We start from the raw sequence: 13735 nt of genomic DNA on the forward strand, positions 1-13735 counted from the left end.
TTTGTATTTTCTGTCAATCCACTTCAATATCCACAGCTCCCCTAATCTTTGTGTTGTCTGCAAATGTACTAATCAGGGCATCTACAGTCTGCTCCAAATCAATTTATTACAAACAACGGGGGCCTCAGCACTGATCCCTTCAGAACACTCCTGGTCATAGACCTTCAGTCAGAACCTTTCCACTGCTGCTGTCTGTTTTCGATAACTAAGTTAGTTCTGAATTCATCTTACCAGCTCACCGTGGATCTCATGTGATTCAAATTTTGTATTAGCACGTTTTGTGTAATAAACGTTTCATTTTAGTTAAAAGTAAATTTGCAACTTTGTGTGAATGTACTCAGTATCTGACCACCACAGTAACCAAATTGCAAAAATAAAATACATGGACATTCACACTCTGGATTCTGCCTTGACCAGGATTATCATCAGCTGAATCATAATACAATCTCAGAAACTGTGTTGCATTTGACTCTGTGGTTAGAGCACAGGGACCTTCTCAAAGGCCTTGATTTTGCATTTCGAGTGTGAGGTGGTTGTGCAACTGGCAATAACTGGTTTGTCCTAAAGGTGCTAGAGTCAGGAACAAAATGTACTGGTGCACATAAAGGTTAAATGATGTTGCTCACCCTGTCAATTTAATTTCTTCATACTATTTCAAGCTAGGAGAGCAATAACCAACTCACGACAAGTTTTTAAAAAATCCACACACAAATGAAAGTTCTGCAGCCCAGCTGCTACTTGTACCCAAAGCCACATTTAAAGTCCCAGTTCCATGTCAAATTGTTAATCTTAGTAAACATAGAAGTTGAGAAGCTAAACTTTCTAAAGTGCCTTTGAATTAATGAGATGTGTGCTACTGATCCCTTCAAACTACAAAAATGGTGTGCTTATGTAAATGTTAGGTGAGAATAGAATCAAGTTTTGTTGAGATGTCACCTGGTGTTGAATAGTCTATCTGTCCACTGTGAAGGTACAAATAAGAAGAGTTGCTATTTGATTGAGATACAAAACTCCTGTTGGTGCCTTCACAATAGCCCATACCTTCAGAGAAAAGGACACCAAATTGAGTAATGGGGAAGAAAAATTCAAGTTAAAGTACTAAAAATTGCATTTTCTTATTCCATTGTCTTTTAAATCATCTTCTCTTACTCTTTGAAATTAATTTGAATATGTTACTCCTACATAGTTCTTTTCCCACCTCCCTGCCAACTTTCTGTTCAATAGTGGAAAAATAAGTGTACAAGTCATTGAAAGGAGAGAGGTTCTATAAATGCTCTTACCCCATAGTTAAATGCAACACAGTTTCTGAGACTGTGTTATGACTCAACTGATGATAATCCTGGTCAAGGTAGAATCCAGAGTGGTATTGTCCATGTATTTTATCTTTTGCAATTTGGTTACTGTGGTGGTCAGATACTGAGTATGTTCACACAAAGCTGCAAATATACTTTTAACAAAAGATGAAGCGTTTATTACACAAAAGAAACAAAAACAAAACTATATATTTATGTGAAAATTTAGAAAGATCTTTGAAGAAACAACAAACAGAATCAACACTTCTTTTTCCTCAGCAATATCCTTTGCAGATATTCAATCTTGGTGAAGTGTCACTCTTCACTCTTAAATATTTTCCTCAACTGCTGAGGTCACAAGCATTTCCTTTCTGCATATCCATCAGACCTGATTCTCTCAGTCTCTTCCCAAGTCACACGCAGGTTGATTCACTGAAATTCCACTGCCTTGGCCTACTTTGAGACTGCTGAACTGCACATCTGCCGGTAGAGGTCTTCTGAACTGAGTCTGCATCTGACCACTCCATCTGTGTTTTAAAAGCTCAACTTAGGAAACACTTCAGCTATCTCACCACCTAATGTATCTCGTCATTTTACTTGAGTCACATAATTTTGACCCACTGTTTAAAAAATGCTTTCTGATCATTAAAAGTAAAGTTATCTTCATAGAACTGAAATGAAAATCCATTTACCTCTATTTTAGAACCCAAGAGTCCAAATAATATATTATAAATCTCAATCACAATTATATTATATGTTCTTTCCATCATTAATAAAAATGTATAAAATGAGAATGAGTCTTCTATCATTCTTGTTTGCAATTAAAACTGCATTTAATGATTGAGGAATGCATTAGTCTGCCTTGTATTTTGAAAGGGATCTATTTGATTGACATTTGCTTGTTTTTACTAACAAGTTCCATTACTGATGTTTTGTCCCATGATTAGATGATATGGGTGGTTGCATTAAGTATCTAGCTTAATTATAGGAATATTGGACAATGACACTTGCTTGCTATATCTCACTATTCAGACACTATGGTTGTTTCTGTAATTACAGAAAAGTAAATTGTAATTAATGGTGCTTCATGTAGATGAGAATCTCGCAGCTTCATATTATCGAACGGAATATTTATTGTGGTTTAATCTGATCTCTTTAAATGATTACATGATATTACAAATCAATTACTCAACAAGACAACAATTAAAGATAACAATGTAATTAATTTATTAGCATCAATATTAAAACAAAAATGTGGAATCCTTGAAATTAAAGTGAGTTTTCTCACTTCTGTCACTTTCTTCAAGCAATTAAAACAAAACCTGAAACCGAAAGTTGGTTATGCTACTGCAGCCATAATAATTCTTTAGCAAATCTGTCTGGCAGTGCATACCTGTCTAGATCATCCAGGTAATTGACAATCTATCTGAATCCCATTAAAAGTCTGCATTTATTTTTGTGCTACTGCTTTTTAATAGAAACAGCATATTAGCAGTGAGCAATTCTTAATGTGATCAATGGATGCAAGCAGCTGAGAACCTGGTCTATTTTTATTAGCTAACATGAATATCTAAGATGATTGACCTGTGGGTTTTCATACTAAATTTCAGCAATTTGAAGTAATATAATGCTTATATCTTAAAAATATAACTGATGCAGATCTGTATGCTTCATGCGATATGTTTTCCTACAGTGCCTAATGATCCGCTTGTTCCGACTGCTGTGTTAGGTGAGGACTGAACCCTATATCCTCAACTGATGCATGACTTAGTTTGTTTTGCATGTTTAATAGCTATGTAAGCATGTGGCTGTATGAATGTTTAATGGAGTAGAGAAGGAGATCTGCTGTTTTTCAGTAGGAAATAATGGATTGATAATGGAGAAAGTAAAAGGAAAAAAAGTAACAGCAGACAAAAAGAAAGCAATACTTGTGCCAATTATAAATTTTGATCAGGCAGTAGATTTTAGAAGCACCTATGGGTACTTTAGGAATTCAACCAAAGTTATCTTTTTTCAAAGGCGTAAACTTGTTTTAAAATCAAGTTTCGACAAACTTTTAATTTCTTCTTGAACATTTTCTTCTCTGTGGACTTACAGCAAACCTCAGGGTGATCTTATCCCAATTTTTAAAATTTACTTTTAGTACCCTTTCCAAACAACTATAATGTCTCTGAGTACTATTTCCTGACTTTGTACAAGCTCGTATAGTGTAAATCCTGCTCTAAACATTTGCAAAGCTTTGTCTCAATCAGATTGTTTGCTCTAAAGATCTCCAGTGCCTTACTGGATATTTTCTGTCTTGCTCGAGTTGAAAGTACATATCTTGGTAGAATTGACACTTCATGTGTATTCACAATTAAGTTTTGATATACTGAAATAAACCTTAAGGTGAAGGATAACTCCCACTGAATATTAACAACCTCAGTTTAATGCATTCCAACTCTTTATCCACCATTCTTCCCTCTTTGTGCAATAACTGAGATCATCCAAGAAATTTCAGTTGACCAGAATCTTGCTTTAAGATGTGATGGGTTAGAAAGAATTCTAATTGAAATTGAGCCTGTTTTTATACAGTTTCTTGCTATCTGTCAAATTTTAGCTTGTGCATAAACTAAAGGAAGTTGCCTTTGCAAAGCCAACTCCTATTTCATTTTCAAGAAAATAAATGAGAACCATTAAAATGAAACAAAGAACCATGGATGCTGGAAATCTGAAACAAAAGCAGAAATTGCTGGAGACACTCATCAGCTCTGGCAGCATCTGTGAAGAGCAAACAAAGCTAAGATTTCAAATCCAATGACTCTTCATCAGAGTGAAGAGATTTTGATCACATTCCTGACTTATGCCTTTTACAGTCTACGAGGAGTCAAGAGTTGAATTACCCATTTGGGAATCCCCAGCTTCTTACCAGCTCTTGCCACCTCAGTATTCATGTGGCTGCTTTGGTTCAGTAGAAAGATATATTATGCTATATTCTATGACCCATATCAACCAGTGTGAAATAGTTTCAATCCAATGTTGCTGTAAATTGGTTGGCAAGAAGAATGAGAGGATGCTGTGATTTTGAGGTTCCCTCACAGATGAGCAAACTTTTTTTTTTCTCAGCCAATACTGAACAAACCAGTTCTGGAATTGATTTTACTGCCAGTGCCCCTGCCTTCGGCCAATTGGCCTCTGGCTTCAAATCCCCTTCTCACTCTGCTAAGGAAATGCAGGTCCTCCTCCACTTCCACTCCTTACATCTGACATCTGGAGGAAGAACACTTCAACTTCCGCCTCGGGACCCTCTGACCTCAAAGCATCAATGTGAATTTCACCAGTTTCCTCATTTCCCCTCCCCCCACCTTATCCCAGTTCCAACCTTCCAACTCGGCACCAGCCTCATAACCTGTGTTACCTGTCCATCTTCCTTCCCACCTACCTGCTCCACCCTCCTCTCCTATCACCTTTACCCCAACCTTCATCTACCCATTGCACTCTCAACCACATTCCCCCCGGCCCCACTCCCTCCCATTTATCTCACCACCCCCTTGGCGCACAGCCTCATTCCCGATGAAGGGCTTTTGCTCGAAACGTCAATTCTCCTGCTCCTCGAATGCTGCCTGACCTGCTGTGGTTTTCCAGCACCACACTCTCGACTCTTAGTCTCCAAAATCTGTAGTCCTGAATTTCATCCAATTAACCTCTGGCACTAATGACCCCAGCCTTTTGGGAGGCTGCCTGTTCGCATGCTGCCTGGCTTGCTGTGTTCTTCCAGCCTCCTGTCTGTCTACTTTGGATTCGAGCATCAACAGTTCCATCCTGCTAACAGTCAGCTTCAAGGGCCCTTATTTATTTAAGTACCTTCCTCGGCCTGAGACAGGCAGCCACTGCAGTTGCAATCATACCACTGGCCAAATTGCCCAGCAGCAAGATTCCACCAGGAAGCCATTCCAACTTAGTTTCATGGCATTTTATTTACTCGCTCAGAACAGCTCCACCTACAATTCCACCTGGAGACTGGGTGATCTGTCTGTCCATCAATAATATTCCACTGTATGAAATCATGAAGACTAGCTTTCAAAGCTCCCTTAAAGTAAATAAATTAAGAAAAGTAGGCAGTACATTTGCCACTAAATATCTGGACTCCCTAGACATGTAGAAATTTCTCTTTATTAACATGAGTAATCTGGTGAGCCCTTGCAGATCTGTAAACATGTTAATTTTACAAGTGCACAACTCCATTAATACTGAAAAATAAATATATTTAAGCACATGGATGTGATGTGCTTCTAAATCATTTTTACTGACCTATTTTTCCAGGTTAATGATGAGAATTGTGGAATCTTTTTCTCCTTGTAAGAGAAGTTAATTTCCTGATATTATTTTTCACTCCAAAAGTCTCAAATTCCAGAAGGAATCAGTTTACTTTTTCTGTAGCTGGACATTAATAATTTTAAGGTGTGCTCCAAAATAGATGATGATAATTTGATTGTGTAGCAATAATGGCAAAAAACATCAAAGCAACCTTGTGATTGATCATATTATAATGTGTGTGGTCTTGTTAGGCCTAATGGCTTCCTGCATTGATGTGCTTTTGACTGTATTACACTTATTCAGCCCTCTGTTGAATTGAACAGCAAAATAATTTGTGCAGTTAATCCTTACTTGAATAATGGTTTGAAAAATTATTATTTTTTCTGTCAAACTATCTTAAGATTTTATCTTAATGTTTTGCAAATGTTTTGCAGTTCCATTTAATGTGCATTGTTGTGTGAGGTGCACAAGCTGTGTCTATGTTGAGCATGGCAAAAATTGTAATTGGTTTTATTTGTGTGGCTCTGCTTTGACCTCCCTAGTGTTGTCATTTTGTGGTTGCATATTGCACATTTTCTGTTGGTGACACACAATGCAGAAAGTAAAATTAGGATTATATTTGAACAGTAAATGCAAAAGGAAATGGGATGCAACTGAATTCAGGGCAAGATCTTAATCATATTAGAAGATTTTTTTAAAAAACAAAAATGCTTGACTTGTCATAGTCTAAATTCCCCTCACTCTAACAGAGTAAAGCAGTTCTAATAATATAATGTGATTCTGGAGATAGTTTATTTTACTTGTAACTTGGCATTTGTCCTTTCAGAAACTAACTGCTGAACCAAACAAATCTCGATCAGGTTTGGAATAAATTTGGGGTTTTGGGACATGAAAATGTTTTAAACATGTCAAGCAACAAGTATGGTGCATGTTAGAATTACGTGTTAATTTCAATCTGTATATTTTGATGCATTTAAGCTTTTTCAAAATATATGTATTTAAATGTTAATCGTGTCTTTTCTCCTTGCTGCTCAATTCCACAAAGTACCCATTGCTGGTGAGTGTTTTGTTTTGCAGTTATAGTTTACGCAGGATATATACTGTGATATAGGCAAATGTATGTTTGTCAATGAGTTCTGTTTTCAAAGGTGGGATTGTCAACCCATGGATGGCATGTGCAAGCACAGTATCTGAAGAAAACTGTTTGGAATAATCATTTTGGTCGATATTCAGATAGACATATTAGGAAAGAGAATCTTGAATTCACAGCATTAGTTTGTTGGAAATGTTATATAATTTTTGTGTTTAATGATTACGTTGAACCACAATTTCTTTTAACAGAAATAGAAATGAATTGAATGAAACATGCCAATAGTGAAAATACACATTTTCATATTCAACCCTTGTTCATTTGCCAAGAGTACATGAATTCTAACTTCTAGTATGTTGAAAAATGTTAATATGTCAATATAATAGAACTCATTGTAAAGCCAATATAATAGAACTCATTGAGGCATTTTGTTCATCTGGGCATTGACCTCTTCCAGCCAAGAGTCTATGGTATCACCTGATTGCCTCCTCATGGTATCAACACCTATGCAAATATATGGTTCTGAGTAAGGTTGTTTGAGCTTGTTAGCTGTCACCAATCCGTTGTCTCGAGCCGATCTAATGACCAGTTGTAGAGGATGTATTACAGCAGAGTCTTCACAGAAGAGACACTGTTTTTAGTTAGCAAGATGGTTTATTACATGGTAGCAATACATAACAATGATATTTCTAGTCAGGTACAATTACTACGATTCTTGGGAGCTTTACAGAATACATCTGCTCCCGACAAAGGTGAGTGTAGAGTTTATCTCTGCCACAGACTATGTGTGACATTAGCAAATTGGGTGGAGCTGAATGTGACATGCAAGTTAATTCCTTCAGAACTTTACATTATAAAATAAGGTTAGGAAGTTGGGTTCTGGATTAATTGACTTACAACGTTACAACTGTCAAATTTTGCACATGAAGGAGTCAAGTGAATTAAGACTTAAAATGTTTCCATCTGAAACTAACTTGTATTTCAGAAAGGTGTTTTCCTTTGTGTCATACAACAAATGGGCATGTTTCAAATTGCACAATACATCTTGAGTATTGGATCTTGTATATAGAGAAGTTGTGTATTTAAAAATTATCCTTGTTTCCACAGATGAAAACCACACTGTCTCAGCGGAATCGAGCAGGTTATTAGATGTTCCCCGTTATCACTGTGAACCCACAGAGTCTCCATACCAAACTGGCCAGCTCCATCCAGCTATTCGTGTTGCAGACTTGCTACAGCATATTAACTTGATGAAAACATCAGAGGGCTATGGTTTCAAAGAGGAATATGAGGTAAGAGAATTAGAAAATAATCATAAATGTCTGCATTGTGAGATGATGTGCAACTTGAAACTGAGATTCTCTTATGAAACAGGCACTAGCAAGATCAGAACCCAGTATGTAACGATACCTAACTCCAAAATTACTATTTATTCACATTGAAAACTAAATTATCCAATTTTAATTTCACAATACTGAAACATCTGTTAATGATTTGGGGTTTGGCTTGATATCTTTTCAAGTTCCGTGGAGTTAATTAAACTTGTAAGTGATCTGAAGACCTTAATATTCTGGAAGTTGAACTACATTGCCTGTAACTTGCTTCTTCCGAACAAAAAAGCTGACATGCAACAATCGCTTGTTGTGGTCCATATAAGATATGTCTTTTCAGGTTTTAGTTTTCAGTTTTCCTGAAGGTGAACTAGATTCCCAGTGGTTTGGATCTTTGGGCAACTTTATTCCGATAGCTCAGACCTATGGATTTCATCAGATTCGACTAGTTTACTTTATTAACACCTACCTCCACGTACTGAGAAGCAAACATTAAAAATAGAGACATGAGTGTTCAGTCCTTCAAGTCTGGTCCGCATATCAGTCAAATCACAAGTAAGATCCTAGCCAAATTGGGATTTGTATCCTGAAGAAACATTTCTGTGATTCCTCACCCTCCCTCTGTGTCCATAAGCTGTGAATATTTAAGGAGATGGAGTGTAATTAGGAGGGGAGTATAAGCGGCTTAACAATATCAGATGCTCTGGTGGCGTGAGGTTGACCACCATCTTGTCAGGCTTTTACTGTTGCTCCTGACTGCAGATGAATACTGGAAATCAAGTCCTGCTATTTCCAGAATTGTCAAAAAATGAAATACTTTGTAAAATTCCCCAATTTACATGTCCTTTAGACCCAAATTAACGGACTGAAAGGGTTCAGAAAAGATTCGTCAGGATGTTGTCAGGGTTGGAGGGTTTGAGCTGTTGGGAGAGACTGCATAGGCTGTGGCTATTTTCTCTGGAGCATCGGGGGCTGAGGATTACCTTATAGAAGTTTACAAAATCATGAGGGGATATGGATAGGGTAAATAGACAAAGGTTTTTCTTTGGGATGGGGGAGTCCAAAACTAGTGGGTGTGGGTTTGAGGTTAGAGGGGAAAGATTTAAAAGAGACCTATGGGGAAACATTTTCGCACAGAGGGTGGTGAATGTATGGAATGAGCTGCCAGAGGAAGTGGTGGAGGCTGGTACAATTACAACATTTAAAAAGCATCTGGATGGGTATATGAATAGGAAGGATTTAGAGGAATATGGGCGAAATGCTGGCAAATGGGACTAGATTAATTTAGGATATCTGGTCAACATGGACAAGTTGGACCAAAAAGTCTGTTTCTGTGCTGTACGTCTCCAAAACTCTATGACTCCAAAGCATGATCCAATTCCATACTTTACAATAACTCTTTACTACAAGTAAATACAGATAAACAATTATGAACTGCTAATATGTGCTACTAGTGAAAGTTCTAATCTCCTTGCAAAAGCCCCTCTCTACACCCCTGCAGACTGACACAGACAGGGAAAACAAGTGGGTATTACAGGCAGAGCATAGACCACAAATTGGTCCCTGATCACAAGATTTGTTGAGATGATTCTTGTGCTGATCAGAATGCTGTTTTTTGGATCTTGCTTCTCCATATATGGATACTTGTTTGCAAGAGTCACAGAGTGACTGTTTCCAACCTGTGAAGGCTTTTTGATTAATTCATTAAAAGTAATAGCTGATAACAACTCAAAGGGGAGGTATTAACTCACTATATTCAGGCATGAGGCGATCTTTTACTACATAGCTCCCTCTCTTCCAGAGTTCCAATGGTCTCTGCAAATATATTCACACACCAAGCTGTTCAGCTACCTGAGAGTCTGTTACCCTGTTGGAAAACAGGAGGCCTTTGTCATCAATAATTGGTCACTAATCAACCGACCAATGAGCTACTTATTACCAGCCAAAGCTCCACAATCAAGCTACAGAAAACACTAGGCCATCCTGTCAGCCTGACCCATTATGGTAAATGTCTTCTTTGGTTCTTATTGGATATTGGACTGTCCTGTGAAGGGAGAAATTTGCCCCATTGGTTTCTCATATAAGCTTACAGTATATTGAGAGGCCTGGGTAGAGTGGACATGAAGAAAATGTTTCCACTAGTAGGAGAGACTAGGACCCGAGTGCACACTCTGAGGTTGGAGGTATGAACCTTTTGAACTGCAATGAGTTTCTTCCTCCAGAGGATGTTTAATCTGTGAAACTAATTGCTTCAGAAGGCTGTGAAGGCCAGGTCACTGGGTGTAATGTGAGACAGAGGTAAATAACTTCTTGATTTGTATGGGGATCAAGGGTTACGGGGAGAAGGCAGGAAAATTGGGCTGAGAATCATATCAACCATAATCAAATGGAAGATAGACGTGATGGGCCGAGTGGCCTGATTGCATTTTTATATCTTATTGTCTTATCCCTTCAGACAATGTGTTAGGTTTATGACTCATTCAACAACAAATTAGCAAACATATTGTGTAATTATGCTCTTTTGCACCAGGATGTTTAGGATTCATGAGAAGTGAAATGAAGTATGCTGAGAGTAGATTTAAATATAGCAATTGACATTTATTTTTTCCTAGAAAAGCAATGTATTCGTTAGCTATAACACCAGGCATCAGTATAAATTCTGCTCTATTGTTTTTCATGTTCTTTTTATGAATTTATTGCTTAATTGTTAGCTTTTTGTCATCTTAACAAGTCAAACTTCAAGGTTATGTTACTGAAAACAATGCAGATAGTTCTAACCATTAAGCCAGTAGTTGTGGTTTTGCTGGCAACGTTTCCTGTAGAAATTTGTTTGTGTGCATCTTCCTGTATGCATTTTATTGTGAGCTAGAAAAATAGAGATGAGGCCATACAGTGGGCCATTATATTTATGGCAGTTGAGTTCCACAGAAAAAAAATTGAACTATGACTTTTAAATAATTTATTTTCTTAAATTGTCTGGTAATATTTCATAAAATGTATGATCTTTAAATCTTGAGCATTTAGAGACATAAAAGCCTCCTTAGATTAAAGAAGGCTACTCAGCACATTGTATCTGTGCATCCAGAAAGAGAGTGATCCAGCCTAATGCTCCTTTCTACTACTTGATCCATAGCCCTGAAGGTTACAGAAGATAATCTGAACTTCCAGATATCTTTTTGAATTCAAAAAAGGGCACCCCATGTTATTTTCATTCAAAATATTTGTAGATGGGTGTAAATATAACAAATTGTCTCTGCTCATTATGTGTAAACTTTCAGATTATTCTCACTAGGTTAAAATAACGAAGCTATTACAGTGAATTTCAGTTGATAAGACATTAATAAGATGGACTTATTAAATTTTGATCAGTTGACTTTAATAAAAACAAAGATAATTGCTCAACAAAAAATGCCTGTTCTTTTGCAGAGTTTCTTTGAGGGGCAGTCTGCTTCCTGGGACATTGCCAAGAAGGACCAGAACAGAACTAAAAATCGTTATGGAAATATTATAGCTTGTGAGTTGTTCTATAAGCAGCTATGGCCAACATTTTGTTTTATTGCAGTCTTATTCGTGAAGTGTAACTTTTCATCTAAATTTCGTCAGGTTATTCTATAGAAGGGCAACATGTCTAACATTCAACAATCTTTTGAATGTTTCAAAGTCAAGCTTGTTTTTTTTCTAGCTATGTTCTATTTATTTTACTACCCTTATTTTATTATCAAGTGCCTTGATTTTTGCAACATCTTTTTATGAAGCATCTTATCAAGCAATGCATGAGAATCTGTGTCTATGATGTCCACCGTTCACTGTAACATGTGTTCGTCTCTTAAAAAATAATTGGTCAGTATAAATAGAGCTGTCCATTATAAAGCCATGCTAACTGCCTCTGGTTTTACCAGTAATTAATTGTTCATTAATTCTGTGTTATGGGTGCCAGAGATTAACTCACACTGTGAAAAGACTGAAAAATTTTGAGAAGAGTTTGTGATCTCACGCTCCCAGTTTAAAACTTTGTTCGTGATTGAGAGAGGAGCAGATCAGGGATTCTGATTTGGAGCCTTACCACTGTCCTGAGTTCCCTTTGAATCCTGGAGCATGATATCGTATTCTTTCTGTACTTAAACAAGGATATAAAATTTGCTGTGTGTCAGAGATTTAAAATTCTTCCCCCTTGCCAATTTCTTTGTGAAGTTGTTTGGGTGATAGTTGAATGTATGAATATCTGGCAGAAGTGACCAATGAGCCAAATGAGCAAAGTATTTTTACTGCATAATTTAATTATATGTTAGCATTAATACTGATATAAAATTGTAATTACTTTTTGAACTACTCTTTCTAGTTTTCACTAATAATCAATCAGAACTGTAGCATATAATAAGATTCTCCAAGGAGCAAAATTTTCAGTGAAATCTTCTCTAGTTCCTGATGTTCAGCAATTTGTAGCGCTCTTGTAGCATGTATAATATTGAAAATCCAGAGTTTCAAGGAGTCCTGTATTGTTGTATCCATGCAGGGAAGGAAAATTATTAGTTGAAACAATCCTTGCTATGAAATATAATTTTTTTTTTGTGAAGATACTGTTCAGTTTTTACATTTTGTCATGTTTCTGAAAATAAAATTAGAGCACCCAGCTGCATTTCGAAAATTTGATGTCCTCACCAAGATCACTTTCACATATTGTCAGTTTTTGAATAAATTAATTTATGATTTTGTATTGTGTATTAATAACTGAAATGACAATAAATTGTGTGTTTATTCTGTTTCCCATAGATGACCACTCCAGAGTCATTTTGCAGCCCCTGGAGGATGATTCAACATCAGATTACATTAATGCAAATTATATTGACGTAAGTTATATTTCCCAGCTCTACAATATCTTAACATTTGATTTTTTTTCCTGTGTTCTGTCTAAAGATTGCTGCTGGTGCAAATTTGCACCTTGTATATTAAATTTGTTGGCACTCACTGACACTGTTGTGCTTTTCTTTCACATCTGGCTTTGGTTTGGGCTGTAGATATGGCTGTACAGGGATGTAAGTATCACACTGAAAAAGCTAGATTGTCTTCATTTTAATACCAATTCATTTAATATATCAACATGTTACTAAAGTAAGCAGTACATAGCTGAGCAAACCCATTTGATTCTCTTCATAAAATACGTTCTGATTTTTAAAACATCTTCTGTAATTTCGAGTAGTAATAGCATTTATCCATGACATTATTGTCTGCTATTTTGAAGAAACCATCATGTAAAATACATAATAATCTTACTGATTTAAACCAATTTGGTCTATATTGTGAGTTAGCTTATGATGGGGAAAATCAGCTTTTGAAGTACATTACATGGAAATAAACAAAATAACTGTTCACTAGTGGCTGCACTTTAAGCAGCAGCTTTATTTGATTATTAAAATTCTAAGAGCTAAAGTTGAAAGTTGTTTCAACTGCAAGACACTAAAGAAACGCTGCCTAAAAGCATACACTGTGAAGAGAACAAACAGGTGAACTCCTGCATGTCAGTTAGTCATCATTATATATATTTTATGGTTATCTGATCTCTTTAGAACTTTGTTTAGTGCTCATGTTTGAGGTGAAATTACTAGCTGTATGTTTATAAAACTGTATAAGGTGGCTAAAATTTTAGGATCTGTGATATTTCAAAATTTACCAAATTTCTTAATTTGACAAATAGAACATATTAGAAACTGTTGTTTTCTTTCATGGTC

The 13735-nt window shown here is 36.4% G+C and overlaps 1 protein-coding gene across 10 annotated transcripts in view; it reads left to right on the top strand.

Moving 5' to 3' along the window:
- The window catches only part of ptprk (protein tyrosine phosphatase receptor type K), a 586179-nt gene that overhangs the window by 508180 nt on the left and 64264 nt on the right, over window positions 1-13735 (top strand). For 4 of the 10 annotated variants that reach the window (XM_043683662.2, XM_043683684.2, XM_087980442.1 and 1 more), the window contains 5 exons: window positions 2986-3021; window positions 7786-7970; window positions 11436-11523; window positions 12780-12856; window positions 13025-13042. In XM_043683662.2, coding sequence (XP_043539597.1) covers window positions 2986-3021; window positions 7786-7970; window positions 11436-11523; window positions 12780-12856; window positions 13025-13042 — 404 coding nt within the window. The remainder of the gene's footprint in view (window positions 1-2985; window positions 3022-7785; window positions 7971-11435; window positions 11524-12779; window positions 12857-13024; window positions 13043-13735) is intronic. The other 6 variants (XM_043683689.2, XM_043683702.2, XM_087980460.1 and 3 more) reach the window with 3 other exon arrangements.

This window comes from Chiloscyllium plagiosum, unplaced genomic scaffold, assembly GCF_037043375.1.
Source record: "Chiloscyllium plagiosum isolate Xiang-an unplaced genomic scaffold, Cpla_swu_hap1 HiC_scaffold_3, whole genome shotgun sequence".
In the NCBI taxonomy this organism is placed as follows: Eukaryota; Metazoa; Chordata; class Chondrichthyes; order Orectolobiformes; family Hemiscylliidae; genus Chiloscyllium; species Chiloscyllium plagiosum.